The sequence below is a fragment of the Callorhinus ursinus genome, unplaced genomic scaffold (genome assembly GCF_003265705.2).
Source record: "Callorhinus ursinus isolate GAN/ISIS: 27379988/994484 unplaced genomic scaffold, GSC_fseal_2.0 scaffold21, whole genome shotgun sequence".
Classification (NCBI taxonomy): Eukaryota; Metazoa; Chordata; class Mammalia; order Carnivora; family Otariidae; genus Callorhinus; species Callorhinus ursinus.
In genome coordinates, this window is record NW_027397083.1 from 1278704 (window position 1) to 1298473 (window position 19770).

At 42.8% G+C, this 19770-nt stretch overlaps 1 protein-coding gene across 1 annotated transcript; it reads left to right on the forward strand.

Annotated features, from left to right (window-relative positions):
• The first annotated feature begins 9280 nt into the window (after positions 1-9280).
• On the forward strand, positions 9281-10240 carry LOC112829304 (olfactory receptor 5B21-like). Its single transcript, XM_025878784.2, has one exon. The coding sequence runs from the start codon at positions 9281-9283 to the stop codon at positions 10238-10240; it is 960 nt and encodes a 319-aa protein (XP_025734569.2).
• The last annotated feature ends 9530 nt before the right edge of the window (positions 10241-19770 follow it).

Below are 19770 nucleotides of genomic sequence, written 5' to 3' on the forward strand. Positions count from 1 at the left end.
AAGAAAGAAAGAAAGAAAGAAAGAAAGAAAGAAAGAAAGAAAGAAAGGAAGGAAGAAAGAAAAAGAAAGAGATTAGGAAACAGACATGCAGAAGAAAGACCATATAAAGACACAGGGAGAAGCCAAGGAGAGAGACCTCAGAAGAATCCAACCCTGCCAACAGCTTGATCTTGGGCTCCCAGGCTCCAGAACCATGAGAAAATAAATTTCTGGTGTTTAAGCCACGCAATTTGTAGTCATTTGTGGGGCAGCCCTGGCAAACTAATACCCCCTGCTTTCAAGTCTTAGGTGTGTACCTAGAAGTGGAGGTGTTAGATCATAGGGCAATTGTGTGTTAGCCGTTTGAGGAACCACCCTACTGCTTGCCAGAGCAGCTGCAACACTTCACACTCCCACGGCAATGCACCCAGGCTCCAATTTCTCCACATCTTCACCAACACTTGCTATTTTCAGGGGTCTTTTATTTTTTTTTTTTAAGGTTTTATTTATTTGTGAGAGAGAGCGTGAGAGTGGCAGGCAGAGGGAGAAGCAGGCTTCCCGCTGCGCAAGGAGCCTGATGCGGGGCTGGATCCCAGGACCCCGGGATCATGACCTGAGCTGAAGGCAGACGCTTAGTGACTGAGCCACCCAGGCGCCTCCCCAGTGGTCTTTTTATAATAGTTTGTCCTACTGGATGTGAAGGAGGTCCCTCTCCTTTTAGAGGGTCGAATAAATTATTTCTCCCCAGTCAGACTCAGGCCCTTTAGATGCAGATCCCTGTTCTGTCTCTGCCTTTGAGTCTCTGTCATCACTCTCCCTCTCTCTTTGAAAAAGGGCAAAAGGCTCTGGCCTCCTGTGAGCTACATCTGTGCCTATCTTGGGGTCCGTTAGAAGCTCTGGCAAGATCACGGAAGGACCCATCTGCTCCTTCCAAAGTAGAGAAATTTCATTTCGAGGTAATTAACTTAGAAAGACCCTCACACACATGCACAAAGAGACATATCTAAAAATATTCATGGCACACTATGATAATGAAACTCTGGGAATGACTTATATGTTCACCAGTGCAGGAACAGGTAAATTACCTGCTATATAGTAATACGTTGGAACAGTAAACAGTAAAATTGTAGTCAAAAGGGATGAACTATAATGATATATCCTCCTGCGGAGTTCTCCACAATATGATATTGAAGACAAAACAGCAAATTGGAAAACAGTGTCCAGTGTGACCCCAGACAGCACTGAGTCAGCTCTGCCACTTACTAGCTCTACAACCTTAGGAAATTTACTTAACTTCTGTGTCTCTGTTTCTTCATCTGTAAAATGAGAATAATAATAGTACTTAATATTGATTTGGGGGGACAAAGGACTTAGTACAGATAAAAACCCGTGAAACAGTGCTTGGCACAGGGGTGCCTGGGTGGCTCAGTCAGTTAAGTGCCTGACTTGATTTCGTGATCCTCAAGCTTGTGAGCTGAGCTCTGCACTGGGCGTGGAGCCTGCTTAAGATTCTCTCTCTCCTTCTGAAACAAATAACACAACATATTTTAAGAAAAAAGGAAAAGAAGAAGATAACAGGAGAGGAAGAAAAGGGGAGTATGTCAGAGGGGGAGACGAACCATGAGAGATGATGGACTCTGAAAAACAAACTGAGGGTTCTAGAGGGTAGGGGGGTGGGGGGATGGGTTAGCCTGGTGATGGGTATTGAGGAGGGCACGTTTTGCATGGTGCACTGGGTGTTATGAACAAACAATGAATCATGGAACACTGCATCAAAAACTAATGATGTAATATATGGTGATTAACATAACAATAAAAAATTAAAAAAAAAAAGATTCTCTCTCTCCTCTCCTTCTGCCCCTCCCCCCTCTTGCAAGTGCCTACTCTCTTGTGCCCTCTCTCAAAAAAAAAACAAAAACCCAAAACAGTGCTCGCAAAAATTAATGCTGAATAAATAGCTACTATTATTCTTTATAAATTCATATCTGCAGGAAAATATAGAAATATAGATTTGCTAAGAAAAATATCCAAAACTTGGAAATAATGGGGAAAAGTGAGTGGCATGTCCTTTCGATATTACAATGGGATATTGTTTAGCAAGCCCACCCAAGGATTTATTTAGGAAAATGTACCTGGTTTGGTCCATGGTTACCACTATTTGAAAGTTCCAGACTTAAAGAAGTTACATGTTAACTGAAGATTTTTGTCCAGTAGAAACGCAAACAATATCTGTCTTGTAGAAAAAAAAAATCCCAAGTTCATAGTTTATTGCCAATAGGACAAGAATCACTTGAGTAACCTAGCAGTTTTCTCCTAACTTCCTTTTAAATTAATTTTCTTTTATTATTTTTAAGTTTATTGCCTATTAATTCCCATCCCCTCAAATGTTCTTTGAATTGGTCTTAATATCTTAGCATTTTTCTCATTGATAAGTTGAATAAAACCTTTGATATGTGTGTCTTTTATATTTGTATGAGTCACAGTTTTAATTTTTTTGAAAATTATGCTTTCATAGACTACAAAGGCTATGAGTCAAATTTATGATAATGGTTGTCCCTAGGGAAGGAGGGGCATGGGACTGGGGTAGAATACACAGGGATGTCAAGGACCTTTGGTGTGTTATTTCCATGATTAAAAAAAAAAGATCTGAAGCATATATAGCAAAAACATGTACATTTACTAAGTAAAAGTGGTGGACATAAGGGTGTTTGTGATATTAATGTCTGTATTTTCAATTTGTTAAAAAAATTTCTCAAAAAGTAAAGCAGTAAAGTACTGAAGTATCTTGTTAGGGCAAAATAGAAAGTTCTATGCACTTGTTAATTCTGAATTATTGACCAGGCCCTAATTAAGAGGACAAAGGCATTGTATGAAGACTCATAGACTGGGACCCAGAAGACATGGGCTAAACTTTTGAGTCTAGAACTAATTAGGTGCATGACCCTGGCTAAGCAATTTCTTTCTTTGAACATCATTTTTGTTTCCTTTAAGATAAACACTGAAAAATTATGGGGCGTACCACTCCACATACAAATTTTAAACTGTAAACTAGGTATAAAGAATCACAAGAAAATCTTGATTTTTCTGTGATGCTTCAATACCTTTTAAAATTATTATGAAGAAGTTCAAATACATATAACGCAGATAGTATGATAAACTAACTCTCACGTACCGATCATCTAGCCCGGACAATGATCGACTTATAGCCAGTTCCTGCTTCATGTCTCCCCACACCCCTCCTCCCATCTAGACTATTTTTTACCTTTTGATTTTGACATGATTTAATATAGTTTATATTTATAACATATTTAATATACTTTTACAGTTGTAAGAATAACACAGGAACTCCATATATCCTTTACCCAGAGACACCCTTAGTTTATATGTCCATATACATGTGTATATATACACATAGAATATTCCTATAGATATGAAATGTTTTCCAAATGACTTATCACTAAACATTTCACTGAGTAGTTCCTAAGAATAGGTCATTCTCAGGGCGCCTGGTTGGCTCAATCCGGGGAGCATGGGACTCTTGATCTCGGGGTCATGAGTTTGAGCCCCATGTTGGGGGTGGAGATTACTTAAGAAATAAAATCTTAAAAAAAAAAAAAAGAAGATGTCATTTTCTTCCAGAGTCAGTACAGTTTTCAAACCTGGGACATTTTACAGTGATACAATACTATTATCTGACCCACGGTTCATATTAGATCTTATCAATGATCTCCAAAATGCCCTTTCTATTTTTTCCCATGTACCCACCCAGATTTCTTTTAAAGCAAATTCCAATTTCTTATTATCTCCCGGTGCTTTTTTAAAATGTCCAAATATGCTCTTTTTCTAATGAGTGTGCCTCTACTTTGCTGGTGCCCTGAGCATGCTCCTGGTCTTCTCAGGGGGTCATGAAGTCCTGACACATCAAACCTCAGCTGAGTGCCCACTGATTCTCGAAGCTAGAAGAGTCGGTGATTCACAGGCTCATAGCACAAGCCTCCAGTAGCCTCAGCCGGCCCGGTGCAAGACCATCTCAGGAAAGCAGAGCCAGCAGACGTGGGTAGGGAGGGAGCCGCCCCTCCTCACCCTCAAAGCAGTCAGAGTGGGGAAGAGGAGGGACAAAGCTACAGCTGGGCGATGATCATTGTGCTCTCCGCTCCCAGTTAACAATCCCCTGGGCTCCTCCTTATGCCCAACGGCATTTCCTAGGCTTAGAAGTTAGCTTCCTTTCTGAAAATGAAATTTTTTTAATTGCTAATAAAAATAAATTACCTATTCTGTTAATAAGTCCCCCAGTGCTTCCTTAGATGATTCCCTGGCAGCCCAAAGCAGGAGAGCTTCACAGAGAGGGTCAAGCCTCAGACTTCCCACCCCACGTGCCCCCAACTCCCCTCCGTGCCCCTCTGCTACTGGGACACAGAAATAACAGGGAAAAGCATGGAGCTCTAGATGCACACTTTACGGAGCTCAGTGTCACCGACTTGTTTGGCCAGAATTAGGGCCCAGCAAAGAGCCCCTGGGTCGTATAGTGGGGTTAGCTGGGTAAACTGTCCCCCGGTTTTCTGCAAGCTCCCAAGGGGCAAGCTTTTTTTCATCCAGACTTCAGACTCCAAGGAGGAATCAGGGAGTCTTTCTGCTGAGTCTTTCTGCTGGTATGAATGAACCATAAACTCCAACTCCTCCAGGAGACCCTAACATCCCTCTGTCTCAAGACCAAAGCAAGTGACCACAATCTACAGGGGATTGGCTCTTCTTCCCTGAGGCCTGAACCTTGCAGGACCCCTGAAGAGGATATGGGGGTGGGTATATTTCCAGCACCTTCCCAGAGCTCTGAGCCCCTGCAGCCACCTGGGATCAAGAGGGGATGGAGCTAGCTTTTTATAAGCCCGGCAGAACTGGGATGCACCCAAAGCCTCATTCCTAAGCTGTATGACTTGTCACCAGGTTTGGATGTGTGGCCATCCCAGAAACAGCTCTAGGCAGGACAACCTGAAAGACACAGGCTGGAGTATAAGTGAGTCCCAGATTCTTCCCTATGTGGCTGGGCTGAGAGGATCTTGAGGTGTATCAGGCTGGGGAGCATTGTCTGCTAAGGTTGGTATTTGCCTACTGGAAATTCCACTGAGTTCCACCAGAGCAGATTCAGAAAGCTGAGGTTGCCTGTTAACTTCTCCTTCCTCTCTCCCCAAATCTGCACCCACCCCATCCCCTACTGTCAGCCTTTAAGCATTCCTGAGATCCCACTGCGGGGTCCTGAGCAATCTCTTCCAGCTCCCCATCCGTGGCGTGCTCATAATCTAACTTGGGGTGGGACAGAACTTAATGTATACCAGGGACCTACCCGGTTGCCAGAAGTGTGCTAAGTCCGTGAATACCCACTGTCGTTCTGCCCTTAGACACTAGGGAAACTGAGGCCCAAAAAGGTTGAGTAACTCTACCAGATTTCCTGACTCCAATGCATCATTTCCAGTGCACCATCCTCCCGCAAGGATCAGCCCCATGCTCCTGTTTCTGAAGCCTTCTCGACCCCTCCAGTGGGTTTTACCATCGAGAGGGCACCACCCAACTTCACTCTTGTTTCATGGGAATGAGTATGTTTCTCAGCAAAATTTCAATATCCTAAGTGGCCAAAGCCATGTCCTACCCTATTTGAACAGTAGTTATTTAAATACTTTGGGCAACTATAGTAGCTTAAATACTTTCGAACTGCATTTGTTGAAATACTTCTGCATAACAGTAATTGCTCAAATATTTGCTGTTCACTTGATACAAAACTTAGAATAGCCTCTGCTTTCAGAAGTTATAATGTGATGGGAAAGCAAAACAACCCAGTGGGAGGAAAGAAAGATAGCAACGTTGATGAAGCCCTGTTAAATAATTCTAAATACATCTGTGTGAGTGAGACTCAGCTGCCAGATGATACCCGCACACAAACAGAGAATTCAGCTGGGTAAGGGAAATCTGACAAGAAGGGCTGAGGGATGGCTTTGCAGGATTTACGGAGGATGCCTAGGGGTACTTCGCACACTGAGAACCTCAGGGTACATTTGTAAGGCTGTTACTCGAGGTCACCACAATTAAGAATTATTGGTGGGTGTGGGTCTGAAGGAATCGAATGGCCATCTGGAAGTCGGGATGGGAGTAGCAAAGGATTAGGAGGGAACCCAGTCTGGACCATGGGGATATGGGGGGGAAAGGAGGATTTGGGGAAGAGGACAAGAAACCTTATTTACTGGCGAGCAGGATCCAGGAGCTCACCCCTAAAAACAACACTGAGTGTGATTGCGCATGCGCATGTGTGCGTAGAGGATTAGCTGTCATCCTATCAGAGAATAATGAAAACATTAATTAATATTCAGGGTAGATCAGAGACTTGTGGGTATTTAGGTTTGGACACAACTAAATCCCTAAGAAAGGAAGAAAAGGAAGAGCAAGCATAAAAGATACACCGGGCACTTGGAGAAAGTGGAGTACAGAGCAGGAAGCTGACTCTGCTAGGTTAAACTCCAAGACGGAATCACACGATAGGATTCTACCCCATCACTGGGACCCTGAATTTCAGGGTTGCATATTCTGATCTTTGTACTAAACAGAAGGTTGGTCTCTGAAGGGTGCAGAGTGTTCCAGTGAATTCTCCTAGGGTCACAAAATCCCAAGACCAGCGCTGAGAGGGAGAAGAGGCAGTAGGGCAGAGGGCAGTGTCCTGGGACTGACCAGTGTTTCTAGGGCCACATTCTTCAGACTAGGGTTGTGTACTCCTGAGGGGGAAGTAAAGACTTTTCAAGGGGTTCATAGACAAAGCGAATTTAAAGGGAACAAATTTCCAGAACCTCAAGGTCCACATCTACTCTTTTATAAAACCAGTGTCCTTGGAAATGCATCTGGGAGAGAAGTGCTGCACTCCTTGCTCATCTCCCCCTTCACAAGCGTCTTTCGTTTTTGAAAAAAAAAAATGTGTGCTTCTAACCCACCCTGACTCTTAGGATAAGGCATTTTGCCGGCATACTAAACTTCCAGGATACCGCACAAAGAGGTAATTTCATAAATAGGTGTTGAAAAAGTAAATGATTTTAATGACATGCTATAAAATCCTTTTTAAGTCAGATGGAAATCTTTCAACAGAATAGAGGGAGGATCTTTTCAAATTGACAGACGATGCAACATTAAATATAATTTTTGATGATACATCAGTATGTGATTCTTGGCATTAACTAAGTTCAATGATTTGAATGGCATTACCATAACAAATCTCCTCATTTCCCATCTATTCATTTATGTTAACAAGGTTTCTCATAACTTCCTCCTCATGTACAAAATATTTGCCAGGGATCACTGCTGTGAGTGGCCAAGGTACTTAAATAGATTCTTGTGAGTTGGACAGATCCTCCTAAAATTGTCTGTTATTATCAGGTATAGAGTATTGTTTTCCTGGACAAATGAACATGGAATCTTTTTGTGTTGCCTGGGGGGCTACACTGGCACAAAGCTCCATCCCCAGGAACAAGTTCAGGGCAGATGCACTCACTCACTGGCATTACCAGGGCCAGGTGTGATCTCTGAGATCTTCCATGTCAAACCTTGACTCTGCCAATGAGGAATCAGAGAGAGGAGAATCGCCCAAGTTAACAGAGCTGGAACTAGAAAGCTGGTCTCTATCCTGTCAGCCCAGTACCTCGCTCTGTACCTATTACAGCAGGTGGGAACAAAGGTGAGGCTATTCCATGTTCTTCTGCAAGGAGACACCGCATTTCCTCCTTGTCTTCCACATAAACCATCTGACATGGATGAAGAGGTTGGTGAAGCGTTCCTAGGACTAATATTCAGGATGTATCCCAGATCCCCAAGGAGGTAGAAGATGAGGGGCAGAAGAAAGAGGGAAGTGTGGGGAAGAAGGAAAGGACTGTGGACATTTCCAGTTCGGCTACAGATAAACATCTTGGAGGACAGTCAAGCAAGCACTAAAACACTATTTCCAAGCTGATGGTCTCCCAGGTAACATTCAACTCAATAGATTCTCAGAGGACACAATGGTTACTATATAGAGGAGATGCCCTGAAGGGTGTTTAAATATAAGACAGAATGAATACCCATACGTTCTACAACATGGGTATACCTTGAAAATATTAAGTGGAAGGAGCCAGACCCAGACACACAAAGCCACTAATTGAATGAATCCATTTATATGAAATGTCCAGAATAGGCAAATCCATAAAGACAGAAAGTAGATTAATGATTTTCAGGAGCTGGGGGAAGGGTAGAATGGGGAATGACTACTACTGGCCATGGGGTTTTCTCTTTTGGGTGATAGAAGTGTTCTGCAATTAAATAGTGGGGATGGTTGCATAACCACTGAATCGTACACTTTATTTTTTTTAAAGATTTTATTTATTTATTCATTTATTTCATTCATTTTCTTTTTTATTATTTTTATTTTTTTATTTTTAAAGATTTTATTTATTCATTTATTTGACAGAGAAAGAGAGAGCACAAGGAGGGGGAGCAGCAGGCAGAGGGAGAGGGAGAAACAGGCTCCCTGCTGAGCAAGGAGCCCGATGTGGGGCTCGATCCCAGGACCCCAGGATCATGACCTGAACCGAAGGCAGATGCTTAACCGACTGAGCCGCCCAGGTGCTCCCATTTATTTATTTTAGAGAGATAGAGAGAACCCAGGGCAGGGAGGGGCAGAGGTAGAGGGAGAGAGAATCTCACGCAGACTTGCCGCTGAGCACAGAGCCCAACATGGGGCTCAATCCCAGGACCCCGAAATCATGACCTGCACTGAAATCAAAGAGTCGGATACTTAACTGACTGAGCCACCCAGGTGCCCCTAAAATGGTGAATTTTATAGTATGTGAATTATATCTTGATTTTTAAAATGAATGAAATAATTGTCAAATCCAGTCATAAGCCTATTTATAGATACAGGCACTAGAAATTGGGGAAGAGGACTCATAATTTATTGATCACCTACTGTGTCCCAGACATTCAGATATTTACCTTCATTTTTTCATTTAGGCCATGCAGCAACCCCAAAACATAGGCATATTTTCTTCATTTCATGACTAGAAAACTAAAGCTCATTGATATATCTTATCCAAGGATACACAACTAGTTAGTGCCCTGATCAGAATTAGGACTCAGGTTGGGCTTCACAGTTCATGTCCTTTCCACTATGCACAATGCTTCCCATTAGCTTCTTGTGCAAGAAGCCTTATACTTGCTTAAGCTCTCCCTCATCGTCCTATGCACAGCAGTGGACATGCTCAGGTAATTCCTGTTTGAGTGATTATCGTCACCTCTGCAGATGACACTTGGAGAGCTAGCCCTTGCAAGTGGCAACCACACTCCAGTTACCCAGTTCATCTTGTTGGGATTCTCCCGTTATCCAGATCTCCAGGAGCTTCTATTTGTAACCTTCCTCTTCATTTATGCCATCACGGTGACTGGCAACCTGGGAATGATGGCACTCATCTTCACGGACTCCCATCTCCATAGTCCCATGTATTTCTACCTCAGTGTCCTCTCTTTTCTTGGTATTTCTTACTCTTCTGTGGGCACACCCAAGCTCTTAGCCAACTTCCTGGCCTCTGACAAGACCATCTCTTCCAAAGGCTATGTGGTCCAGCTGACCTTCTTTGTGGTGCATGTGACAGCTGAGAGCTTCCTGCTGGCCTCCATGGCCTATGACCACTTCATGGCCATCTGCCAACCCCTCCATTACAGTTCAGTCATGACCAAAGAGACCTGTCTCCAGCTGGTAGCTGCTTCCTATGCATTTGGTGGGGCCAACTCTGCTATCCAGACTGGGAATGTCTTTGCTCTGCCTTTCTGTGGGCCCAACCAGGTAACACACTACTTCTGTGATATCCCTCCCCTTCTCTGCTTGGCTTCTGCCAACACAGCCACAGCAGAAGTGGTCCTCTATATCTTCTCTGCTCTGGTTACCCTTCTGCCTGCTGCAGTCATCCTCACCTCCTACAGCTTGGTCTTGGTGGCCATTGGGAGGATGCGCTCAGCAGCTGGGCGGGAGAAGGCCCTCTCCACAGGTGCCTCCCACTTCCTGGCCATTGTCATTTTCTATGGTACTGTGGTTTTCACCTATGTCCAGCCTCATGGATCCACTAATGATACCAATGGACAAATAGTGTCCATGTTCTACACCATCATAATTCCCATGCTCAACCCCTTCATCTATAGCTTCCGCAACAAGGAGGTGAAGGATGCAGTGCAGAGGAAGCTCTGGGTCAGTATCTCTCCCTGCTGAGTCCTGCAAGGTTATTTGTTGGAATGAGGAAGGTACAGCATCTTCCAAATCACATTGTGAATTGACCAAACGGAGAGCAGCCCTGGTTCCGAAGGGGGTGGAAGAAGTAGGGAAGGAACAGCAAATATCATTCTTTGTACAGAGAATTGCAATTCTTAAAAGCATCTTCTTATCCATTATTGTGTTGAATGTTTGCATCAATTTTGTGAGGCAGTCATTGTGATGATGATCTCCTTTTACAAATGAAGTGACTCAGTAAAAATAAGTTACCTAAGGGTGCCTGGGTGGCTCAGTCGGTTAAGCAGTGGCCTTCAGCTCAGGTCATGATCTCGGGGTCCTGGGATGGAGCCCTGCATCGGGCTCCCTGCTCGGCAGGGAGTCTGCTTCTCGCTGCCCTCCTCTGCTGCTCCCCCTGCTTGTGTTCTCTCTCTCTCTCTCTCAAGTAATTAAATAAAATCTTTAAAAAAAAAAGTTGCCTAAAGCATACAGTTAGAGAGTATTCAATATCAGGACTTCCCCACCAAAACCAGGATATTTCTTTCATAACACAGCCACAAGCTGAGTCCTCTACTGGCAGTTCATCACAATTTCCAGGAGACATCAGACAAGGGGCAGCAGAATCATTTCTATTTTGCCACTGACTTAATGAGGTAGGGGTCAGCTACCAGGGGCTCAGTTCTTTCTTCCTAGTCCCATTCCAAAAAGAAAGATGGCCAGAATAGAAGTGTCCTTATTTCTTATTGTTGTTGCATTTGCTGAGCCGCTTCATTAAATAAAACCTCAGGCTCAAGAGAGACTTTCCTCATACATCCATTTTCTAGCCAGATGTATGTACACGCCTCATAATTCTCCAGGGCACGTGTGTGCATGTGTGTGTGATATTTGCTATTACAACATCATATAAGATAACTGTGCTTTAGGAGACTGATTCCAAAAAATTTATATTTGGCTTAAACACCTTTAAATATACATGTAATATGGTTGAGTATATGTGTTTTAGAGAATCACACGAATGAAGAAGCTGAACTTGACCTAACTCAAGGCCGAGCACTGGACTGGAAGACATGCTCTGAAACTTTCACAAAGTCCTAACCTGAGTTGAATCAGCTTCAGCCTGAGATTTTTGGCCTGAGGTCATTTAAAAGATGCTTTTTTTTCACATTCAGATCTACCTTAAAGGAAATTATTCTACATACAGAAAATCTTGCTATACAAACAGGTTTGTCACAACACCATTTTTGAAAACAGTGAGTTAGAAACAACCTACATGATCAAAGGAGGAAAGAAAGGATTCATCCCCGAGGTGGGTTCTGATGTAACCACTAACAATCACCCAAGCAAACACTACATAATAACACAGAAAGCAGAAGGCGGGGAAAGTCCAGAGTGTGACCGCAACACTGTAACAAAAATGAGTAGCCAAAAACCTGGAAAGAACACACAGACGTGTAAATGATGGTTATGTGAGAGTGGGCACACAATGGGGAAAATGTTGTCCTGTTTTTCTCAAAAATTCTCCAAAACCTTTGTATTGAGCATGTTTGATTCTGATACTTTATCCTAAAAAGAAAATAATTAAATCCTTTCCAGGAAACTGAGTGTAAAAATCTCTCGCTTCTCTCTTCTTTCATTAAGCCAGTATTTACTAAAGCTCTTCCTATGCTCCACATTCCTTTAACGTATAACCTGAATTTTCGGTATGTGCCTACAATTGAGGTCGGGACTGGAACAGGGTGGCAAAGAGTATAAATCAATCTAATTCGTTCATCTGGAGAAATATTTATGAGGCAACTAGGTGCAACACTCTGTGGTAGGTCCTACCTGGATTAATAGTCAGAACAGTATTAGGTAGCCAGCTTGTGCTACAGGGAAAAATAAACCCCATCGTCCCAGTGAGTTAATACCATGAAGGCTTTCACCTGTGCAAAAGATGAGACAGATCACGTGACTCTCCAGCACAACTTTTATCCATCGATCATATCTGGGCCCCCTCTCATACAACACTACCATCTCAACCTCTGCCCCCTAAGATTTTAATGATGAGGGAAATAATAATCAAGAAAGTCTTGTAGAACGGGCTTTTTTTTTAGATTTATTTATTTATTTGAGAGAGAGAGCACATGCACATGGGGGGGAGGGGCAAAGGGAGAGAGAGAGAATCTCAAGCAGACTCCCCACTGAGCACAGAGCCCAACTAGGGGCTCGATCTCACAACCATGAGATCATGACCTGAGCTGAAACCAAGAATCAGACGCTTAACAAACTGAGCCACTCAGGTGCCCCCTGTAGAATATTTTCCAATTACCTGACTGTGGTTGGCTCACATCACTTCAACCCACACACCATTACCCTGAAACCAGTCTTTAAGTTTAACATAACTGCAAAGGAGCTCGGGAAAATGTAGTCTCCCTTTTTACACAGAGAGAAGAAAACTAAATGAGACTTAGTAAGTACACAGCTTTGTCTCTGTCACTGGCCAGTTGGGCATTTGGTATGGCTCTGCTGTACAATTTTAATTAACTAGGGGCGCCTGGGAGGCTCAGTCAGTTAAGCAGCCGCCCTTGGCTCAGGCCATGATCCCGGGGTCCTGGGATCGAGCCTGCGTCAGGCTCCTGCAGGGAGCCTGCTTCTCCCTCTCCCTCTGCCCCTCTCCTTGCTTGTGTACTCTCTCTCTCAAATAAATACATAAAATCTTAAAAAAAAAACTTTAATTAACTGTATAAATGTTGAATATTTATAGACTTGCAATCTGAGGAGTGGCAAATTATTATCCTAGCCCATTCACTGTTGTATCCTCAATGCCTGGCACATTGTAGGCACTCAATAAAGATCTGTTCAATAAATGAATGGTTGGGCATCTACGTGAGTGTTCTCCTTGGACCAGTGGCACTGTCATCACCCGAGAGCTTTTGAGAAATGCAGAATCTGGGGCCCAGCCCCAGACCTACTGGATCAGAATCTACAGTTTCACAAAATCCCCAGGTGATTGGTGTGCATGTTAAGGTGTGAGGAGCACTGATTTGCATTCCTCGATCCAGCTCTAAATTCTTGAGTGAAAACAGTATGCAATTCTTCTCCCAGACCTCACAGTTTAGTTTGAGAGAGAATCCTTAGCAGAAGAGAAAGCATGGCAAAAGCCAAGAAGGGAGAAAACTATGTGTCTTCTCCCCTGATCCTTTCTCAAAAGTGTGTGATCTACATTAAAATGAGCAGGAAGAGGAGAATCAACAGGAATAGGGGAATCATGTTGCCTAAGTGGGGACAGAACGAGAGGATGACAATGCCACCCTCATTCGTCTTAACAACGGTGGGGAGAATCATCATGGGTTAACACTGTGTATGACTGCAGCTTCCCTTCCGTAGAGTCCTGTTGTTGCTGGCAGGTAGAAACCCGACCAGGACTACATTTCTGTGGCCTCCTTGCATCTGGATGTGGCCATGTGACTAGGTCTCATCAAAGGAATGTGATCAAAAGAGCGATTTCGTTTCAAGGCATAGACTTAAGAAGTGGGTGGATGTTAGGACCTCTTGACTCTTGTTTCTTCTGCTGCCCTCTGGAAGCTGGAGACTCCATGGCCCTAGGGCATAGTGCAGCCATCGGGAAGGAGCCTGGTTTCCTAAATGGGTGAAGAAAAGCTGTCTCCTAACTAGGAACACAGGAAGCAGATGTGAACTCTATTCTGTTAAGCCACTGAAATTTAGGGTTTGTTTATTAAAACTGTTAGTGTTACCTTAAATAGAACAATGAATGTTAGGGGGTTTCTTTCTTTCTTTCTTTCTTTCTTTCTTTCTTTTTTTTTTTTTTTTTTTTGGTTTTTTGTTTTTGTTTTTTAAGTAGGCTCCAGGCCCAGCATGGAGCCCAAAGCAGGGGCTCAAACCCACAACCGGTGAGATCAAGACCAAGAATCACACACTTACCCAATTGAGCTACCCAGGCGTCCCTTGTTTTGTTTTGTTTTTTAAACAGACTGATACAGCCCTTTCTTTTCCCCAGGCTTCTTCTCTGAACCCATCACCTCTCTGTTGATCGCTGCATCATTTGGAGATGCATCACCCAGCGATCTACTCCTAAGAGCAGTACTGGTCAAAATGCTATCTAAAAGTAAGTTAAGTAAATGTCATTTTACCATGGCAGGTCCTTCCTCCAAAGGGCAAAATCTTGTGAGGTGTATGTCGTTACCCTCCTTTTACTGATGAAGAAAAAAAGACCCAAGTTTAGCAACACATCCAAGGTACCAAAGCTAATAAGACATGTTGGACTTGGTTGGCCAATAAACATTTGAAAGCCTCCTTGGCAACTGGAGATGAAAATTAAAAATTCCAAGATATACTTGCATACCCTCCAAAACAGCAAAAATTAAAAATCAGACAATCTAGAGGCTCCTGGGTGGCTAAATTGGTTAAGCGTCTGCCTTCAGCTCAGGTCATGATCTCAGGGTCCTGGGGTCAAACGGCATGTTGGGCTCCCCACTGAGCAGGGGGTCTGCTTCTCTCTCTCCCTTTGCCCCTTCTCCCCATGTGTGCTCTCTCTCTCTAATAAAATTTTTTTTAAAAAATCAATCTACGTGTTAGTAATGGCTGTGTGTGAATTGTACCAACCACTTCGACCACAATTAGACATCAAATTTTAAAAGTTGAGCCAGCAGGGATGCCTGGGTGGCTCATTTGGTTGAGCTTCCCATTCTCAATTTCAACTCAGGTCATGATCTTGGGGTTGTGGGTTAGAGCCCCATGTGGAGCTCCCCGCTCAGCAGAGGGTCTGCTTGGGATTCTCTCCCTCTCCCTCTGTTCCTACCCCACTTGCACTCTCTCTCTAGAATAAATAAATAAATCTTTAAACAAAAAAAAGTTGAGCCAGCAGTTCTATAAGTAGGCATGTAATCTAGAGAAATTCTTGCACACTGCATTATGAAACATGCTTATAGCAGCATTGTTTGTCATAGCAAAAAAACAGAAGTAACACAGATGTCTATAACAGTAGAAATGGATGAATACAATAGGGTACAGTCGCGCAACAGAAATTAAACAGCCGCAGAAATAAGTGAACTACAGGTCCATGTACCAACATGAACATGTCTCTAAAACATAAGCTTAAGTAAAGTAAGGACAGAAATAAGTAACAGAAGGATGCACACAGTATTATTCCATTTGTATAAAATTTTAAAACAGGCAAAACTAAACAAACATAATGTTTAGAAATGCATTCACAGATGGTAAAGCTATTTAAAATGAAGCAAAGAGTGACTGACAGAAAATTTGGGATAGTGCTTCTTGTGGGAGGAAAAGCACAGGTGATATTTGGGAGAGGCACAAAGGAGCCTTCTTAGATCACACTGCTAAGTGCATGACCTGTGCACCACCAACGTTGGCATTGTCTGGGAGCTGGGTAGAAATGAGCTGGGTAGAATCTCAGGCTCTTCCCCAAACAGACTGAATCAGAATCTGCATTTTAACATGATCCCCAGATGATTCCTAAACACATTAAAGATACTTGTAACATTGTATTTCTAAGGTGGATGGTACACACATGGGTGTTTACTTTAGCGATATTCTTCAAATATAGGTTTTATAACACTTTTACATGCATGATATATTTCACAATTTAATGACATTTTAAAAACATATAGTTTTAATAAAGTTTTTAAATACTTTAAAGTGTATGTAAATACAAATACCATAAAATGACAAAAAACTGAAACCAAAACCTGATATGTAAACTCAAAATCCAGCACAATCGGGGGGCCTGGGTGGCTCAGTTGGTTAAGCGTCCAACTCTTGATCTCAGCTCAGGTCTTGATCTCAGGGTAGTGAGTTCAAGCCCCACGTTGGGCTCTGCACTGGGGGTGGAGCCTACTTTAAAAACAAAAAATCCAGCACTATCTCCACCATGCCCTGCCTTTCTTTGGCTCAAAGTAGTAAATGAACTGACTCCAGTGAATTTATCCATTTCTAATTCATACTGCAATTGGATGGGCCAAATCCATGATAAAAATAGATAAACTATTGGAAGATTCAGTGGCTTGATCTTTTTTTATTTAGATATTCTGGGATGGAGAGCGAACAGGAAAGTTATTTCCCCATTCAGACAATCCTTGCCTTTCCTGGAAATGCTTTCCTGGAACATGTTTTGGAAAGTGCAATGCCTGAAATTTGAACTTTACACTTACATGTTTTATTTGTTTGGTAGGAAAGGAGGAAGGGACGGGATACAATTCAGAGAGCTAAAAAGAATTATAAAGTCTCATATATGATATAATTGCTTAATTTGATTTTATATCTGAATGTTATGTACCATATACATGAATATTTAAAGTATTCAAAATAGAGTATACTTTAAATACTGACAATCAAATTCAATTTTCTGCTGTAACTTTGCAACTCAAAAAAGTCCTTGTTCATCCGATTTACTTAAAATGATATTTGGTAGGGGCCCCTGGGTGGTTCAGTCCGTTAAGCGTCTGCCCTCGGCTCAGGTCATGATCTCAGAGTTCTGGGATCGAGCCCCGCATTGGGCTCCCTGCTCAGCGGAGAGTCTGCTTCTCCCTCTTCCCCTCACCCTGCTTGTGCTCTCTCTCACTCTCTCTGTCTCTCTCTCTAATAAATAAAAAATTTAACGCTGATGTCGGATATAAAGATCTGCTAATAGTAATTATGCAAACGATAGAGCAGGAGATTGTATAACTGTGAAATGTCTTTTCAATGCTCATGAATAATTTGTAAAGAGAGGATTTAAACACTGCTGGTCTCTCCCTTGATAAAGAAGCCTGTGACACAGAAAATCATTGCAGTTTGTTGGACTGTGAGGTTCCCTCTGTGAGGCTGGCTGATGCTGCTTCCCAGCCCAGTTAGAATAGGTGCTTGTGTAAGGCCCCAAACTCACCTGTACAAGAAGTGTGACTTTCCCTCCCCCCGGCCCCTTGGCAAGTTCTCTTTTGAGCTCCTCATCTGCCAGATGGCAAAAACATCCTTTCTGTCAAATCTGGGCAATATGGGTCAATTTAAGAGTCCCCCTCCCCAACACCCACCTGTACACACACTCCTTCCCTTCCTCAGAGGTTGGAGAGTATCAGTAAGTACAGATGGGATAGACTGGGATGTGTCGCCTGGTCCTCTGTCATGGTCTCCCTGGAGTTTACTGAGACATCCTATTCCCATTTGATCTCCGATTGCCAGACCATGATGATCATGGTCATGACCCCGTGTCCAAAAAGGAAAGCTTCTCTAGACCAGTTACTCCTTCTTCCTTCTCAGGGGGTACCACCCACACTCCCACGACACTCTGCGTCTGAAGGAAAGTTCTCAGGCTCTCAGCCGCATGGCCCATTCTTCTCCATTGTTCCTACACCTCGAAAGGTACAGGACCTCTAGAGATTGGGCCACAGGATTCCTTCCTAGGGATTCACCAGCTTCTAAACTTACTTGAGCTCTGTCTTCTCCTTGCAAGCCCAGGGAACTTTTATCTAGTCTCTGAGAGAAAGAAAGGCACTAGAAAATCTGGCTCTGACTGACGACAAATTCTTATATGCCCGTGGTAGCTGCTTGAGTTTCTGCCCTGGGTTATTGATGGCTGTATCTTTTGAAGTTCAAAAGCTTCTTATCACAAAAGTTTTATCTCTGCCTTGGGTTTCTAAAACATATTTTAAACCTCAAAGGCCAGGGATCAACTTTTTTGGTATCTGCACTAGGCTGTAACAACCCTAGCCTGAGGCACGGCTGCCAAGGCCTCTAGTTTGAGTGGGGAAGGACCACTGGGTAAAAAAAGTAAGTTACCAGAAAAACAAAATCAGTGTCTCAGAATAATATTCTACTAAACATAATTGTCAAGATCTACACATTTGCTCTACCACCGCACCCTACCTTTTAGCCACAAACTATGGCAAGGTACTTACAGCATTTTGTACATGTGTTTTAAATTGTGTTGTTTTCCTTTATAATTGAACACAGTTGACAGACCTGCTTAAATTCAATAAGCATCAAATTTGCTGTTTTTGGCCTACCAAATGATATCTTCCTTTGTCTCAGTTGTAAAATCATTAACATCAGCACTTAATTTTTCCATTTTCCACTATCCTTTTATAAATAAGGGCAAGTATGCAATAAAATGTTCAAATAATTACACAAACATTGCCATATTTAGATGGCAGCACTGATAAAATGAAGCTATTGGCTGGCAGACAGCAGTACGGTGAGGTAACTTAGAGTGGTTATTTGCTGAAACAGAAAAGTCCAATTTGGTCAAGGAAGGAAGTTTAGAGGTGTGGATACATAATATAGGAAAGGGCCAGTTGTGCAAATTAATGATTACTCTCCCTACCTTCACATCTCTAAGTATGAACAATTATAACAATTGTATTTGTAACAGCTTTTTGAGCTATAACTCACATACCCTACAATTCACTTAAGTAGGAAAAAAACACCACACCTCTCCTCCTGTGTTTCTCCTTTACCCTCACACCACTACACTCACAATGCTTCTGACCCCAGATGTTTGGGGATCTTTCCCACACCAAGCAATTCCTGGCATCATCAGCTGGGTGTCCTACAATTCAATTCATTTCTGACACTAATCGGAGTTAGCACAGACCCCACAGGTGGAAGCTTGGTTCCACAAGACTACCCCTGCCTTAGTTCAACACCAATCCCGAGTAGGTCCCAGGTTACCCACAACTTCTGTCTTACTTGGCTACAAATCAGAGGCTCCCATAATCTGCCCACCCACCCTTGGATTTGATTATTTGCTAGAAGAGCTCACAGAACTCAGGGAAACACTTAAGTTTACCAGTTTATAATAAAATAAAGGATAGAGATGAAAAGCCAAATTAAGAGCTATATAGGGTGAGGTCTGACAGTCCCAAGTGCAGGAGTGGAGTTGGGGTGGACCCCTGTGGAGTTGGGGGTGGACCACCCTCCCAGCAGGTAGATGTGTTCACCAAACCTGAAGCCCTGCAAATTCCACACTTTTGGGATTTTTATGGATGCTTCATCATGATTTCATTTCCAGCCCTTCTCCCCTTTCTGGAGAATGGGCAGTGGGGCTTAAAATTCCAAGCTTCTGATCATAGCTTGGTCTTTCTGATGACCAGTCCCCCATTCAGGAACCCACCAAGAGGCACCCCATTAAAACAAAAGACATTGTTATCACCCAGGAAATTCCAAGAGATTTAGGAACTCTTGTCAACAATCAGGGTCAAAGACCAAATTTTAGAACAAAAGATGCTCCTAATACTCTTATTACTTAGAAAAATTATAAGGGTATTAGTTTCCTGTGCCAGGGACCAGAGGCAGAGACTAATATACATTTTTTTTCTATTATTTCACATCACCCATTTAAAATGTATAATTCAATGACTTTTAGTTTATTCACGGAGTTGGGCAACCATCACCACAATTAATTTTGGAAAATTTTTTTAAAGATTTTATTTATTTAGGGACGCCTGGGTGGCTCAGTCAGTTAAGCTTCTGCCTTCAGCTCGGGTCATGATCCCAGGGTCCTGGGATCAAGTCCTGCATTGGGCTCCCAGCTGAGCAGG